The sequence below is a fragment of the Halichoeres trimaculatus genome, unplaced genomic scaffold, assembly GCF_033239565.1.
Source record: "Halichoeres trimaculatus isolate MK-OKI-2021-1 unplaced genomic scaffold, fHalTri1.1 fHalTri1_scaffold_16, whole genome shotgun sequence".
Classification (NCBI taxonomy): Eukaryota; Metazoa; Chordata; class Actinopteri; order Labriformes; family Labridae; genus Halichoeres; species Halichoeres trimaculatus.
The window spans coordinates 16189889-16207379 of NW_027437194.1; the positions used below are offsets into that span (position 1 = coordinate 16189889).

The 17491-nt window shown below is 38.0% G+C and overlaps 1 protein-coding gene across 12 annotated transcripts in view; it reads left to right on the forward strand.

Annotated features, from left to right (window-relative positions):
* The window catches only part of mapk10 (mitogen-activated protein kinase 10), a 40528-nt gene that overhangs the window by 7376 nt on the left and 15661 nt on the right, over positions 1-17491 (forward strand). For 7 of the 12 annotated variants that reach the window (XM_074690033.1, XM_074690032.1, XM_074690037.1 and 4 more), the window contains 7 exons: positions 5638-5709; positions 7093-7262; positions 10931-11060; positions 11508-11566; positions 11856-11994; positions 13568-13733; positions 14407-14478. In XM_074690033.1, coding sequence (XP_074546134.1) covers positions 5638-5709; positions 7093-7262; positions 10931-11060; positions 11508-11566; positions 11856-11994; positions 13568-13733; positions 14407-14478 — 808 coding nt within the window. Of the gene's footprint in view, positions 1-5637; positions 5736-7092; positions 7263-10930; positions 11061-11507; positions 11567-11855; positions 11995-13567; positions 13734-14406; positions 14479-17283; positions 17356-17491 lie in introns of all 12 variants that reach the window. The other 5 variants (XM_074690039.1, XM_074690040.1, XM_074690031.1 and 2 more) reach the window with 3 other exon arrangements.

Genomic DNA, 17491 nt, shown 5'->3' on the forward strand with positions numbered 1-17491 from the left:
AATTCATAAAACACTACCAACACTTATTCCAGAGGAGGCATCTTCAGGTACTGATATCATACCACATGATGTTTGCAATTTTTATAAAATCACTACAGCAGAAAGTCCAGAAGTTCTTTTTCTTTCATTTGCTTTCTGAAATCTGATGCAACATAAAGCAACTCTTTCAAGAAGGTCTCAGTAGTAATACAAAGGAGCATGGGCATTGCAGAGGGGAAAGTGGGATTGATTACCCAAGGCCCAAATGGACCTGAAATGGAAATTTGTTCAAGTTTTCTATCATAAGTTATCTGAATAGATGAACCTGATTTTAAACTTCATGGTTTCTCTTTCTGAGGCTCCTCTAAAACCTTACTAAATATTTCAAACATAGATAAAGTAACAATGCTGGATGTTCAGACTAAACGTGTGCAGATTTTCAAACAGCTATTTATATGTTAGAGAAATCCCTGAATGCGCCTGTAAAGTGCTCAAAACTGTCCCAAAAATTGCATGTGATCCTTACGAGATCTTTGTGAGACTTGCTGAAGTGATGAGGTCATCACATAAGGATGGTTCATGGCGTTGGATGGCGGTTGGGGTGGGCTCGACCAACAACAACAACAAAAAATGAAGTGTTTCAAAACAAAGAAAAGGTCAGTACATACCCTAGCTCCTTACAGGCCTGCAGAGGGCTGGCCAATAAGAGTGGAGTGGATTTGTGGAGTGGAGAGTCTTAAAGAGACAGCAGCTAAAATTAGGGGCACCTCTTTGGGATAGTCAGTTATCTAGCTTGATCTCATCTTTGTTTTGTAAATGGCAGTCATTCTCTTGGATGACTTAGAGCATGCTTTAAATTATTATTATGTAGTGGTGTGTACTAACTTCTTGCAGAAACAGGTTTTAGATGATGTGTGTGTTTAGAATATTCTGGATTCTTTCGACTGCAGGTTGGACCATGATTTTGACTATGAGGCTTTACAATGAGCAGACTCTGGGCTCAAATCCCTGCACGGGGCAATTTAATGTCCATTATAATCTGTTTTAAACAGTTTTAAATTGTTTTTAAAGTACTGGGAATTAGGTATGTGGACCTGAGCGAGTAAGCTTTCCAGTGTTAAGGGGATAGTGTCCTGAATTTCCCCACTGATTGTGATGTGGTGGTTTGGACAAGGGCCTCATAATGAGCTGATCGCTAGTTGGAGGCTGGTGCTTGTTCACTGGTGCGAAAGACAATATAAAGCAACTTTTGTCCATAGTGTCAAGTAATAACATAAAAGGCCAAGACTAAATTCCCTGACACACATTATAGGGGGAGAGATATGACATTTGAAGATTGTGTTTGAAGTCTGGACTGCAACCAGAGCAGCATTTCAATCATAATCAGCAGAATCTGGTGGAGCGGTTGAACAATCACAGAACCTACAGCTTGACTTGCTGTCTGCTTCACAAAGGACAACAATCGCCTTGGCAAGATCTGATTTGACATTTTGTCACATCTTCCTTGATTAACTATCTGATAATTACACAAATCATTTTTAATGACAGGACTGACATTCACTGTCTGACTCACTGTCACATGTGAAGGAAGCAAGGGCCAGAACGTGGCCTTCTGTTTGTAAAAATGTTGCACAGTTCAAAGCTTTACTTCTTGTTGTCTTCATTGGAGGATTATTAACAAAAAAGAGTGGAAGAACTTTGACAGCAGTAGTGTAGACTTCTTCAGTTGTTCAATATATTTCCCTCCACCACAAAAGATCTGTTAAATTATGACATTTTATTTCCATACTCTGTTGTTAATTGACTTAACACTACTTTGAAAGAGGGGGAACTGTACATTTTTAAGGCTCTCTACTGTCACTCAAGCTTTACAAGATTTACAACACAAAAGTTAGTTTCCGTGTTTTTTTATTTTTATTTTTTACTGGTGTTTGAGAAACTCTTAATTCAGCCTCAGTCTGAAGTGCCTTGTTTTAAGTCCTGTCTCTTTAAGACTCCCTGCAACATTTCAGCCATGTGTGAGTTTCAATTTCTTATGTGCACTGATTGCTGAAGAAAGCAGGACACAGAAAGTGAGTGAAGGTGCTGGGGCTTTTTTCAGTGTTGACCTACTAGACTAACAGCAAATATTGTGCCAGTTAGTGTGGTTGCAGTGTTGTTAGTTAAAGCAAACATACGGGTGTGATGTTGAATTACAATTGCAGCTTGAGGGATTGCAACTGATGTGCGTTATGTTTCTCTCTGGATTTGTATCATCCTCTCCTCTCTTCGTTCCTTTTGGTTTAGCATTTCAGACACAGCTTACCCACAAGAAAAGTGCAGAGAGCAAAATATCAGTCATCACTTTATTCTGTGGCAGTGGATGCTTTTGAAGTAAAAGGTCAACCTAAATAGGCCGAAGCAGAAATCTCAAGCCTTTGTGTCCCAAATCTCTTTTTTAAGTTGCCCTGCTTCTTTAAGATTGAGCACAGACACTAAAGCCTAGACTGAGATGTAATTGGAGGACCGGTGGAGCCTGGTGATAAATGTATGTGCAGAAAGTCTCACAGTTACTTCCTGGGATGGAGTTGCAAAGTACAAATGTAAATTCTCAAGGACAAGAGCACAACATAGCAATTGGGGGGCTGTCGCTGCTTTATGACCTAACCTCACTTTCAATTTCTATCATTTCCACTGCCAACATTAACATCACACATGAATCCATCAGGAACACATAATCACCAGCACACTCAGGGCTTCATTAACTGGAGAACCACTGAAGCCAGAGTCATTGTGGGTGATAGCTGCAGCTTTTCCAGCTTCTGCTTAATGTGAGAGCCTTTTTTCTTTGCCTCAGTTCTTCAAATTTTCAGCCAAAAAAGCCTTAGGAAATGTGTGAATCTGCATACTAACCAAATTGACACATTAGCTGCCCCTCTGCCGAAAAAAGCCCCAAATCTCTGCCAACAATGACTATGCTACTATTATGCAAATGCAAAAGCCTGATGGTGTAAACTCCTTCAAAGTTGGCTTCATATCACATGCGTCTTATATATGAAACACGAGCATGAGTTATCTTAACTCACAACTCCTGTGAAGGTTGAAGAGATGACTCATGGTAAAGTGATAAAATGTGAGTGCTGATAATCTCAATGGATAAAAGAAGAAAAGGGTGATTGTGCTGGTAATTGACTGCTGCTTGTATTTCTCAATAAGTGTCTGCAGTGTTGAAACAAAAACATTTCAACTGTTTGGACTCTCACAACTTCAGTCTCAGAGATCATTATTTTGAATAACCATAGGTATATTTTTAAGCGATGACAGCTGAAGCAAAACAATAGTGTTATTAACAATTTTGGAAATAAGAATATTTACTTTAACGCTGAGAAGTGATTTATTGGCACTAGCCAGCTGAATTAGCCTAGCATAAATATAATATCCACATCTTTTAAAGAGAGGACATCAAAGGACACAGAAAAACAGGGATTTCGTAATTTTATAGACAAGATTATTAATGTTAAGGAGTCAATAGCACCACCACATTTGATGCTAGGTGGGAAGCTTAGGCACTAGCCAGTTAAATTAGCCTAGCATAAAGAACCAAACTAGCAATCAACACCATAAAAACAAAGTAATTAACTCAGTATATCTTGTTTGTTTGGTTGCATCTTCTTTTTTTATTCTTGCAGTGTTAGAATCATTAAATATTTGGTCTATAAATCAATTGAGTTTGAATACGTTTATCTATGAGCTTGGCTAGCATAAAGTTTAACATTTTAGTGAGGCTACTTGTCTGACACATTATCACAATTAGCTCATTTCTATAAGATATTATAACTTAATTTGTAAGCTTTATAGGTGTTCAAAGGTGTTTTTTTTACAAGACTAAAGCCTGACTCACACTACAGGATTTTAAAAATCTTAAAAGACTTCACAGATCATTTTCTCTTAAATCTTAAGTATGCACTAACTAAAAGATTTGAAAATACGACCAGCACACACTACAGGATTTCACCAAGATTATTTGACCAGAGAGAGTGATGGACCACATTTGCTCACTTGTTTGATCTGAGGTTTTTAACGCACTGGTGGGTCAGGAGGAGAGAGAAGCGGAGCTGTCTGCAGCGGTGCCTTTCATCCATTACGTGCCCGCAGAGGGACAGAGGTGAAACTGTTGCTGTATCAGCCAATAATGGCATGATCTCACAGCGATCACTGATAAAACAACAGTTTGCTACTGTATGAAAATGGCGTGGTTATGTGTTATTTTTAGAGTGGGCCAGTGGAGCGCGCAGTCAGCTGACCCGGAGCCTTTCACTTGCACTTTGATCCTGCGTTTGTTGTCAGTTGTCTGGTCTCTGGGGTTCTTTCTAATTGGCTGTTGTCATCCTCAGTGAGAATGAATGTTGTAATCATCCAGATAAATGTCAAGCATGTTTGTTTGCGGCTCCGACATGTCTGTGAGACGATCGTGGGGGTAAAGATTCATCTGTCAACCGCTCACACTAGAAGATAATCTTGGCCGAACGTCGGAGCCGATTTTAGTCCCTGATCAGATTTCTTCCCCGATTGTCGGGAGGACCGAATCTGGGTTAAATCGGGGCCAGAATCCTGTAGTGTGAGCCAAGCTTAAGCAAAATCAGCTTCTATCCTTTGTTTATAGTCTTTATGCTAAACTTGATAAAACCAATTTGCTGCTAGCAATAGCATAACTTCAAAAGGCTCTCAAAGTTCAGTATTTCTTGCTTGAGTATATTAGTAATTTCAATGCCTTTTTTGTCTATAAATATTTACAACTTTAATCCTTACCTTTTAATTTATTTAATTATTTGAAACTATCTATAGTTTTTTGTGCTATTTCACAAACATACTTTTATTTTTTCTACTCTAAAACCTATTTCGTGTTTGGCTTTTAATTGTATTTTTTCAGTCCCTGTAAATCACCTTGAACTGCATTTTTTTAGTACAAAAAGTGACATAGAAATAACAGTTGATTTATGGATGAGATAGGCAAAAGAGTGGCATCAGTTCCAGTGTGTATATTCTAAGCTTAGCTAAAAAGCTAACTGACAGGGTTTTGGTATGAATCAGACAAGATATAAAATGTAGGGCTATTAATAAAGGTTTTTTGTTTCCCTAAATAAACCTCATGAAGAACTAGTCTGATCTACAGGTTGCAGTAAAGTTCATATTCAAAAGTTCAGACAGAAGTGTGGTGGGCTTCCATTTCTTAAGGGTGCTAATAAAATCATGTTTATAATAAAAATATACCAGGAATGCTGACACATTGACATGGTGATGTGGCTCTTAGATACTGTACCCAATGATAGCAGTACTTATTCAGGTCTATTTCTTTCAAACTACAGGACCTCTATCATTGTAACAAAACCATATTTTACTATTAGGAGGAAACATTATCATTCATCTGGTAGCTCAGAGGAAAAACGTGTTGGATTTGTTTGCATAAATAACAATGGAGAACACATTGGTGAGTTTAATCTTGCACCAATAGGTATTTATATAAAAAGGTCTGGGCCACATTTCTGTCACTTTGTTGAACACTTAAACCAGTCCATCCTCAGAAGGATCATGATAAATAACATGTTGTTTTATATTACATGTAGCACCTCACTCACACTCATCCTCTGCCTGTGGCTCTCCTGTCTTTGTGTCTTTCAGGTATTTATGAGCAGACATTTCTTATATAACTGCAGCCAACCAATCCTGGATGTGAAGATAGCCTTTTGTCAGGTGTGTGTTCCTTACAGGTAAAAAAGGTACAGTATTCATTCACTTCCATTTCCCCTTTCATGTCTCTGTTTGTTGTGAATGTTACTGTGTGTATTAAATGTCATAATTCAAGTCTGAGTTTACATTAGCAGATTATATATTTAGTAATAAAGAAACGAGATGAATTATTTTTTGAACCTGGCTGTTGCCTGAGATCCTCCAGCACAGCCCTATGAGTGGTACCAAAATCTAGAATGGTCACAAAAGGGGACAGAGCCTCTTAGCTTTGGAAATCCCTGCTGGATGATCTCAGGCAAAAAAAACCCTCAGTATCATTAAGCGACCATTAAATCTCTTCTTAAAACACACTGTTAACCCAATACTTCTTTTTCGTATTGCTTTTTACTGACCTTTTACTTTCCTTAAGTTGTTTTATGACTTGTTTTATTGTTTAATTTATATGATCTTAACTGTATTGTGTTTTATTGTCAAGTCTCGTAGCTTTATTTTGAAAGGCACTATACATGCTTTGATTGGATTGGATATGTTTAATTTTATTTTTTTGAATTGGCTTTTTGCATTAGCTTTTTACATTAGCGACAATAACATCCTAAATGAAGAGATAAAAGCAAAGTGAAACTGATCAATTAGCTGTGCAGGCTTCGTCGTAAGAAGTCTGCACTGACTTGTGACTAGCTAAAATGAAAGTCTTCAGGCTACTCCTTGGTGGCGTAAACTCTTTGCATGACATGTCTGAGTCACACATACATGTTGAGTCTGATGCTCAATAATCCCTGTAAGCCCCAGTGGCAGTCCAATGTATTGAAATAATAAGATCATAGATATGTATGACCTCGCAGCCATGTTGGATTTAAATATATTACATCACATGTATTAATTGTCATGGCATCTGTGGGAACTTGTGCACCCCTCAGTTTTCGCACACACAGTAGCACAGCTTGGTTCGCTGTGTGAGCTTGTGTTGTAATTACCCCGTCCGTAATTAACTGATTTTTTTGTTGTGGCTCCATTTGTTCGACTGCTTTGCCCCAAGTAATTACAGCCTGATTATTGTGTGCACATTTATGGAAGAAAAATGTCTTTAGTGTTGTTACCACAGTAAAGACATTAGTGACACTAATGTTATTATCACATGGCTGTCAAGGAGGTTTCGTTTCTATAGAGAGAAAAATGGATCGGAGTAAACTCAGCTGTGCTGCATGTCCTCTCCTGTTGTTTCTACCCCTCCAGCTGTACCTATTAGCCTGTTATACTCTTAATTTATTACAACTGTGTGTAACAGCATCTAAAAATTTTAAAAAATTTTTGCTGTTTTTTAAGTAAACTTGCTGTCATATGGGTAAAGCCTAAAGGATCTTAATCAGTGTTTCTTTGTCCATACAGGGTTTTGGAAAACAAGTGGATGTGTCATATATTGCCAAACATTACAACATGAGCAAAAGCAAAGTGGATAACCAGTTCTATAGTGTGGAAGTGGGAGACTCTACCTTCACAGTTTTAAAACGTTACCAGAATTTAAAGCCCATTGGCTCTGGAGCTCAGGGAATAGTGTGGTAAGTACTCTACAGCGCATTTCTTTTATGTCCTGTTTTACATAACACCAAGCCATTTTATATGTTTTTTATGCAGTGCTTAATGAGCTATTATCTCATTTAACTGTAAGTTGTTTTTTCTATTTGTCTTGTAGTTTATTGCTTTGGGAGATTATGAAGGCAGGTTTATTGTTTGCACTGGTGTGTGTGTGTGTGGGAAGGGCTGCAAAATTTAATTTGATGAAATGGTAAGCACTCCTCAATAATGATTAGTAATGATGTAATTAGGCTCTATCAAAATCATGTTTTCATTTCCCTTGAAATCCAGGTGTGGTGCCTAGCCTATCATAGCATCTGGAAACGCAGCTTCATGTCTTATTCTGTGATAAGCAAAATGAAGTGAGTCTGTTCCCTAAACATAACTTCAAACCCATGGGGCGCTTGTATTGATCATCCCATGACTAAAGGCAAAGTTATAAAGAATAGGAGTTGTGCATAAAGTTGCTTAATTAGGGGTGTGGCTGAGTTGACTTCCACTATGGAAACTGCTTATGTTGGGCTTTAAAGCAGCCCTCCAAAGACCAATGGGTGATGTCACTGAGGGTCGCATTTTATACAGTCAGTGACTCTTGCTGTATCATAAATTTAGGGAAAATGGTTAGACTGTACTACTTAAAAAGGAGTCATCAATTCATAGCTTATTGACCATTTTATGAGGTTGAATTTGAATCAACTGGTTAATATTCCTCACACTTTTATACACAATATCTTACTGTGGATCTTGTTAGGTAAGGAATATAAGCCAATAAGAAAAACTATGTAAAAATTAAGTTTATCTGTTGCTGTAAAAATTCTTGTGCACTGTTAGGAGGTCTCTCTAGAGCCGAGATGATAGGTCTGTTATTTAGAATATAGATGTGAGGGCAGTAAGGGCCTAACAAGACAGGCACTTAAGTGATTCCTTAATCCGGATTGCAGAGAGAGCTTTTATTCATTGTAATTCATCTCACGCCTGTGCTGTCAGAATGCAGAGAAACCTCTGCCAAGCTTCCACTTTAAGGAATGCATGTAACAGTGTTTGTCTGAAGACTGAAAATATCTCTGACTTATATTTATGTTAATGCCGGAGAACAATTACCTCACAGTTGGCTCATGCTGACATGTTTTAGTCACTTATATAGTGTTTGAAGATAGTTGGCTCTGAATGCTATAAACCCGTCTGCCCTCCACTCGCCCTCTTTCATTGCCCCCCCCTTTTGCTTCCCATGCTCTTGGCCTTTCTCCCCTTCCGTTCCAAGGCAATTTTGTGCAGTTGCAAAGGAGCTCGGGCAGGCAGACAGACTGTAACTGCTAACGCTAGGATGAAGGATACTGTTGAGATGGATGCAGAGGGAGAGAGTGCAAATCTAATTGAACCTGCTCTGCTGCTGGGGTCTGCCCACAGCTGTCATCTGGTGTCACACTGTGATGGTTTTACCATGAACAACCAAACAAATGACAAAATATCTTAATTATCATACTGATCAGGACACACATTGTAAATAGTTTTAGTCATAGCACGTCAGCAACATATCTAAAAACTGTGATGCATATATTTTTGTCGGAAAAGGTTTTTTTGTGTGTCAGAATATGAGGATTAAACAATTAAGGCGACTTGTGTACCATGCTTTATTATCAGCATAATCCCCAGCTGGGTGACATCATCACACAACATCTGTCTGATTTTGCACAGACAGGCAAATCCCTTTCTAATAGTAGTTATAACATGCACTCCCAGTAGCTGACTGCACACAGAAAATAAAGTATCCTGTCTGTCTTATGCAATCAGAACAGTCCTGCCTCTGTAAATCCTGGGAACATGTTAATGAATAAAAAAACGTGATTTACTAGTGCTCCTAAGACCCCCTCACACATCCAAATCTGTGCACATCTCTGCCCTTTCAACTCTTGTGCCTGGTCAGGATGAGCTCTCAGAAACATCTTGGGAAGGGATGAAGGCTTTGAGTAGTTTAGCTGGTCATGACATCATCTTTCACTCAGGGAGAAGAGTGATGACAGGCCTAAATCCCCATTGAATCAATGCTTTTATGAAGACTCTTCTGTTTCCATGGTCACACACCATCCCTGGACCGCAGTCTCCAGAGAGATCCACAGTCCGTGTATTCAACCCAGCCATGCACAAACCCACACGCTGCATCGTCTTCCTTATGGCTGCATTAAGCCTGAATACAGATGCCCTGAAACTCAATTTGAAGCTTTTTACATAGAGAAGTTGCAAGAAAAAGCCTGGTCTAAGATGTAACAGAATATTTGATGTTTATAGCCTCTTGTGGATGTCTATTTTCCTCTTCTAGGTTTTGCTTTCTAAAACAAATACAAATCTCCACAAAGAGCTGAAATCCCAGCAGTGTTTAAGGATGTTGGAAATGTGCTGGGCAAGCAAAGAGCTCACACTGCTGAAATGACCTCTAAAACTGTTTTTATGCCCCTATATATCACTGCACCATTCTATAAAATGCTGTATAGCATGTAGAAACAGAAACAATACAAGAATCATAGTGTCTCTTGCTTATTTTTTGAGGGTTTTTTAATCTTATTTCTGTCAAACAAGGTAATGTACAGAGCTCCTGCATATCTTCACTCAGCTTTTTATTCAAATTAGTTACACTGCAAACTAGCACAAACTAAGCTAGCTAGTTGATTTATTCAATATGTGAGAAAAAAAACAACAGATATTTGTTTGTAATAAAAGTTGTTGACTTAGTAGTACTAAGTTGACACTTAGTATCATACACAGCTTTAAGCAGCTAGCTTAGCTCTAAACAGAGCTAACACTTTGTTGTTGCTTAACAGTTCCCCAGCTCACTGCGTGCACTCTATATCTAACTTTAATCACAGTTTGGTTAAACAGAACAACATATAAAAATGCCAACTAGTGGTTTCATTGTAAAAGCTGTAAATATAACTTACAATGATATTGTGCTAACAGAAGCTTGGAGCAGCTTACCTAAGTCCTTGGGTTACGCTTTAAAAATCTGTTTCTTTGCCTTCTTGCCCTACTTTAGCTAGCTTTATTGAGGATGTGGAAACAAAACAACATATAGAAATGACAAATAGTGGTTTTACTATGAAACATGTTAAGCTGAAGCTAAGAGGAGCTCAGTTAAGCTTGGAGTACTTTCCTAACCTCCAAAGATTACATCTTGAAATCCTGTTTCTAAGCCTTCAAGCACTCTTAGAGTCCCTGTTCGGACTGTCTAAGTGATCTTAAAAAAGTGTCGCCTTTAAAAAAGTGTGTCGATGATATGATGATATAAAATCTTGATTTCTAGAGCAAAAGGAGACAATGAATGCGTAGCTTGGAGTGGCATTCCTAAGCTTAAGTAACATTTTGACAATCAATTTCTTGGCCAACCAGCACATTTTAAGTTTTCTTATTACCAAACTAACAAAATACCTAACAAGGTTTTACTACTGGGGATTTCAAAGGAACTTTTCTCCCTTTTTGCTGTTATTGATCTTTATTTCCACAAGGCTGTATGTCTACAGATAATCCTTATGTTTCTGGGACCCATAACAGCAGGGATTGTCACAGTGTCATACACACACACCCAGTAACGCTATGAATTCAAAAAGAAGATGTTTTTTTAAATTTTCTTTTGTTTCTGATGTTTGTTTTTAATCTGCAGTGCGGGCTATGATGCCGTCCTGGACAGAAATGTGGCCATCAAGAAGCTGAGCAGACCATTTCAGAACCAGACCCATGCCAAGAGGGCTTACCGGGAGTTGGTGCTCATGAAATGTGTCAATCACAAAAATGTAAGTGAATCATACGAGGTGAAACAGAGGTAGGGAACACGAGGAAACAGCTGCATTGTCGGGTTGATGCACAGTTTTGAAAAGAACCCCAGTCAGTGTCTATTTTTGATTAAATCTCTTCCCTACAAAACGAAGACAAGCTATTGCAGTGTTTTGGTAGTGCTAAATTCCTTGCCTCCAGAAATATACCAAACTGGCAGAAAAGTGAAACAGAGAGCACTCGGAGGCATGAATGTAATCTCCCGCTCTGCAGTTTGTTCTCTTTCCTTCTTCTGTCTCTTTTTCCTCCTCTCTACATTTATCCCTGCTCTTTTGTTCCAGCTCAAATCCATCTTTCTCTCAGCTATGTCCTTCATCAGGGTCATCACAGACTTATTTCCTGGACTGTTTATGTGTGGTGATTAAACTGCTGCATGTTTATTCTTCCCTTGCTCTTATCTCTTTCAGATTATCAGTTTATTAAATGTCTTCACACCACAGAAATCATTAGAGGAATTCCAGGATGTGTGAGTATATCAGTCCTGCATAATTACATTTCCCTGAGCAAAATATTAATCGAGCTCATGTGATGAGCACCCACTTGAAAGGCCACTTGATTTCATTTACTCTTGTAAATTCTATGACAGAGAAAGAAAGGTGAACTATTTTATTATGCATTATGAGGTCATGTAGTCCTCCTTCGCACGAGCAGTTATGAGTGTAGTCAGTGAGAGCACTGTAGGTGTTACCTGAAGCTGCTCATTTTCATGCTGAATGAAAAATGAGTGTCTAATACATCAAACATGTTTTTCTCAGGTACCTAGTGATGGAGCTGATGGATGCCAACTTGTGCCAGGTGATTCAGATGGAGCTTGACCATGAGAGAATGTCCTACTTACTCTACCAGATGCTGTGTGGTATCAAACATCTGCACTCAGCCGGCATCATTCACAGGGTACAGATGATATTCTGTTCTAATTTTTGTTTTAAATGTATTAACATTTGGATTCTGTATTTATTTTTGGACATCAGATTTGACAGAAACATGCGTATTCTTGGTCATAATTAACGATGAAAAAGGAGGCACTTCAGTGACCAGGCTTAAATCCTTGTTCCCCTTGTCGTCTCCCAAACACAACTAGCATTGTTCACTAAGTGGGATGCCTGTGGGGCATTATATCATAAAAGCACCAACAAATTTCACCAGCTGCCCTGTGCACCTACAGGGAAAGAAAATGGGATCAGGGTGATATTGGACTTCCCTGCTGGAAGGTCAATTGGGATAAACATAAAGGCTGACAGCATGAGTTAGCAGAGCCAGGATGGGTTAAAATGTGATTTAGATGAGCAATAAAAAAATATTGCTTCTCCTCTCCCATCTTAGATTATGTATGACCAACACAACAGGATGGTATTGCATAAGTTATGCATTTAAAAAATGCAATTTCTTCCTGGCAGGATGTCAGATGAGTTATTCAGAAGCTTAGAAGCCTCCAGCTTTTTGGAAGATAAGCCTTAAAATTGTCAAACAGTTTTTGTTATTTGTTTCTATGGGTTAAATTTACAGAGAATATATTAGCATAATTCCTTAAGTCTGTGAAACGAAAATCTAAAAAAAAAAATGGAAAGAATTGTTATATAAATATAATAAATAAATGATAAAAACAGGAAAACATAAAAACTACATAAATAATAGCAATAAGATAAATGATGTATAATATAATATAATATAATATAATATAATATAATATAATATAATATAATATAATATAATATAATATAATATAATATAATATAATGTAATAAAAATTAATTGAAATAATTGATATAATATAATAAAATATAATACAAATGTGACATTATAAAAAACACAATTATGACAATAGTAGTTATAATTATATCAAAAATATATACATAATTAATAAAAAGTATTAATATTGTATAAATAATGATAAATGAGAAAAGTAATAATGATGGCAGGGCCCTAAAATTCAGGCTAAAGCAAATTAAGCTAACGTTATGGCAATGATCAGTTAGAGGTGTGGAAATGGTTTTATCATCAGTGTTTCTACCACTTGCAACTTTAAGATACAGCACTACAATATTTTGGCACCTCCTTGGCAAGGAGTCAGAGGAAAACTGTAAACAATCAATTTAAAATTTTACAGTATTTGTGCCAAGCTTAGGAAAGCTAACACTAAAGTACGTAAGAACAAACAAAGGGGTCTTGACCCTTCTTTTAAAAAAACAAAATCAAAGCAAAATCTGAAGCAAATGCTTCAAATTTCACCCTTTTCTACGTCAGGAAGTTCTACTTTGATTTAAGTTTAATTGTTTAAATCTGTTGCAAAATTATGAACATCCTTTTTTCCTGTTCAGTGAAAAATATCCAGAAAATTTGCTAAAAAACTGTCACAGTGTTATTTCACATTCTGTCACACATCAGAATGAAATAGCAAGAGAAGAAAAAGACTTGAAAGTTGTCTGAATTCCACAGTTTTTCATGAATGTCTTCTTCCTATTTCCAGGACCTCAAACCAAGCAATATAGTGGTGAAGTCAGACTGCACTCTGAAGATCCTGGACTTTGGTTTGGCCAGGACCGCAGGCACCAGCTTCATGATGACCCCGTATGTGGTGACTCGATACTACAGAGCTCCAGAGGTCATCCTGGGGATGGGATACAAAGAGAATGGTGAGGAGTCGTATTTGCTAATATGGAGCGTCACTGAATAACTTTGATGGAGCTATTTTCAGTGTTCCCGAAACTGCACTGAGCTACTTTCTTCTGGTGGCAGTGGAGAGAGAAAAATATGTTTGTGCAGTCAAGGAGCCAGCATCTCTCTGTAGTTAAATAAAACTTTAGATGCAAGTGTTACAGAGTCATTTTGAGAAACCTATGTATGTATTTTTTAAGCAAGGCAATTACAGTCTTGCGTGTGATACTAATGGGGAAAGGAGATAAAATTATATTCATCAGCCCTTAAAAGGCCCAGGTGTTCTCTACAAAATCAGTCTTGTTGAGTTAGACTCAATTAACTGAATTGTTGGATGTTTGGGTGAGTCATTGAAACCCTCAGAACATTTGATGTGACTGAATGCCAGCCTGAGCTGTGACTCATTATCCGTATTCTTCTCGCTGATGAAGTTTTCTGACACCAGAAGGTCTCTGAGGCTCTGCTTTTAGTTTGTACCTTTATTCATGCTTATTTATCTCTACCTGTAACATTCTCCTCACCAATAATGTCACATCATTGCAGAGTAACAGCTTGTTTCTAATCTCTGTTGTGTCAAGCACTAACCTTTTTGCCACCCTCTCTCTTTTCTTTTGCTCCTGCTTCGTCTTACTGTCGCCTCTAATCGTGCAGTGGATATATGGTCGGTGGGGTGCATTATGGGAGAAATGGTGCGCCACAAAATCCTCTTCCCTGGCCGGGACTGTATCCTTATTAACACACAATACTTTTATATAATATTGTTTATGTCTTCAGTGTGTATTCTAAATGACTTAATTCTTTATGCTTTTTTTCTTAAAATTACACCTTACCAGGCCTGATGTTCTCTGTATGTTACTGAGGTGAATTAAACCACTCACATCTTCGTCTTTATGACACATAACCACATAACTGATCTTCCTTTAACATTTCTGATTCAACCTGCAGTAACATTAGAAGATAAACTTAAATATTTGTTGTAGATGTGAAACAGCTCTCTTTTTCAGTGTGTTATTTAGAGTGCTTCTTTAGTGCTTCCTGGTGTGTTGTTCTGCAGTGAGGGGGCTGTAAGATCCCTCCTCCAGTAGGATGAGTTTGGATAAGTAGACCCCATGCTGAGGTGGTTCATATGCAATCACACGTGAAGTGCATCCGAACACCTACAGGCGCCCACATATGTGTGAGTCATACTCAGTTCTTTAGCATTCATTAAATAACGAAGAATAACTAATGTATTCAATTTTGAGTATCTTTTGATAGCAGCTTGGGGATGTGAGGATGTTTGAACAAGTCAAAGGAGAGGATTGGTAGCACCGTACAAAAACAGGAAGAGAGACAGCTGCTTTGGAGGAGAAGTGATGACATTCTATTAGTCAAGGGCCCCAAGCTTATGACCCCAAACTACACCCTGCTGTAGGAAAACACACAGACAAAAATAAACAAAAAAAAGCCTAAGAAACTTAGTTTTGCTGATGTGCAGAAAATTAGGCTAACTGTGTGCAAATGCTGCTGTGTTTCCTAAATTAATCTGCTGGATGCTGTCGTCATCATGGTCTAGTCCCCTTGAAGGTCTTGTGGAAAAGAAATGTGGAAAACAAATCAAACATTTTCTTTCTTGCATGGGTTTATATATAAACTAGCATCTATATTTGTTTGTAATTTTACTATAGAAATATGCAATATGTAAATATTTTTTATTTTGGAATGTGTTTTGGAACATCCTTGATCAATGTTTTGCGACCCCCACTCTGGGAACCACTGGTCTAGTAAGACATCTCATGTATAGTGTTTTGGCTTGTTTTGAAGCTGACCACATTTAGGAAAAAAAGCAGATACCAACTGCTGAAGTTCAGTTTTTGTGACGAGATAAGAGTTAAAAGATTGCAATAAACTATAATAGCCTTCTTTAACTCAAGTTTTTTAGATATGGATAATTTCAGAATAAAAAAGACCTAACAGCGAGCACATCAAGAGCAAGAACTCAACCTAGTAATGCTCACTGAAGCAACAGATCACAAGACAATTAGTGATAGACAACAACTGGACTACTTGTAATAACCAAGCCAAGCAGCAAGTGTCAGCCATGAGAAATGAAGCCTGAGTAAAGTGGTTTTACTATGGATACATATTCGAAAAAGGGGATTTTACAATAAAAATATTCATATTTACAGCCTGTTACAAAAAATAGTATAACTCAGTAGTTTAAAAATATTATTTAGATTACCAGTTTGCTCAATCAGAAACACAGCTGACCTGACTAACAGGTGGGATCATGGAAGCTATTAGACTCAAAGCCCACGCCTCACACTACCTTGACTGAAGTTAGGTTGAGTTCAGCATTTCCAATACAGCGTCCAACAACAATAGGCTTCAAAACTCTACTTCAGGAACAGATAGGTAATGTCATAGGAACTACATCCATGTAGTCCATGTAGTATACAGTCTATGGTCACAACCATAGACTGTTTGAAAAAAATGGACGTCATTTTGCTCGGCTTGAAGTGAAGTCTCCACAAAACTGCTCCCCCTGGTGGCTGGCTGCAGCATAGGTTAAAAAATCTGGCTTTCCAGTCATTCCAGATGGGCTGTGGTCAAACTTTAAAAATTAATACTCCTCGTAGAAATGTTTCTCACGTCCAATTGTTGTGGTGATTTGGAGATATCACTTGGCTGTCTTGTATTCAAGTCCTCTTTTTTTCTGAAAAAATATCGTTTTCATTATTTATACAAGGTTGAAAACGAGGCTTCATGTAACATTTAACAATGATTGACAGCTGCCGTTCTCGTGTATTTTTTGGGGGATTGTAAAATATGTCCGGAGGTAGAGTCAAGAAGTGATTAGACTCTCGAAAGAAAAAATATATATCTTCTTATTTTTGTCACCCAGCTCCACTCAGATTCTCCCAGAATTACAGTCTATGGTCACAACCAGTGGAGCTGCCTCCTGCTGGCCATTAGAAAAAGTGCAGATTTAAGGCACTGGCATCATTTTTATGGCTTGCCCTTTTCTCATAGTTTTAATCTTGACAAAAACTCCAACACTTGGTTAACACTCTGTTGATTTCTGTCCTTTTCTGGGATTTACAGTATGAGAAATGTCTTTTTAAATTGGGTTTTCACTCCCAGACATTTTGTTGCAGATAAGCAGAACGATAAGAAAGATTGATGTGTCTGCAGGTGCCTGTTGCTAACACTCTGCGTACCCCTGAAAATGCAGTCTGTGAGAGATTAATGCTCTGTAGAGGAAGAGAAAAACCCGCAATGAGCTCTGCAATATCTCTCTCCTTCTATCTCTGCTCTCACGACGACCTTACCCCCTAACACTCATTTTCTCTAACTGATCAATGAGCTGTAGTCACGCACTCTACTGTTAATCTTCTGTTTTGGGATCAGATCTGTTCTGGTTTCCTCTCGTTGTATGAATGATCTAGAAAGTGCATCTGCATGTGGAAATATTTGATTTATTTGAGAGGTGCAGGTGTATTTAATAGATGCTGGTAACATGCGTGTTTTATGTATGTGTGACCCTAGTGGACATGTGGTCAGTGGGCTGCATCTTTGGGGAAGTAATAAGAGGGACAGTGCTGTTCCCTGGGACTGATCGTATCCTTCTGGGTTTACCTTCCTCACATGTCAACCTGACCTTCACTCAAACCCTACAGCATTTTCATGATAGGCGGCCCAAAGGTGTGCGCGCTCCAATTCCGAGATACGTATAACTCCAAACACAATGGAGTGT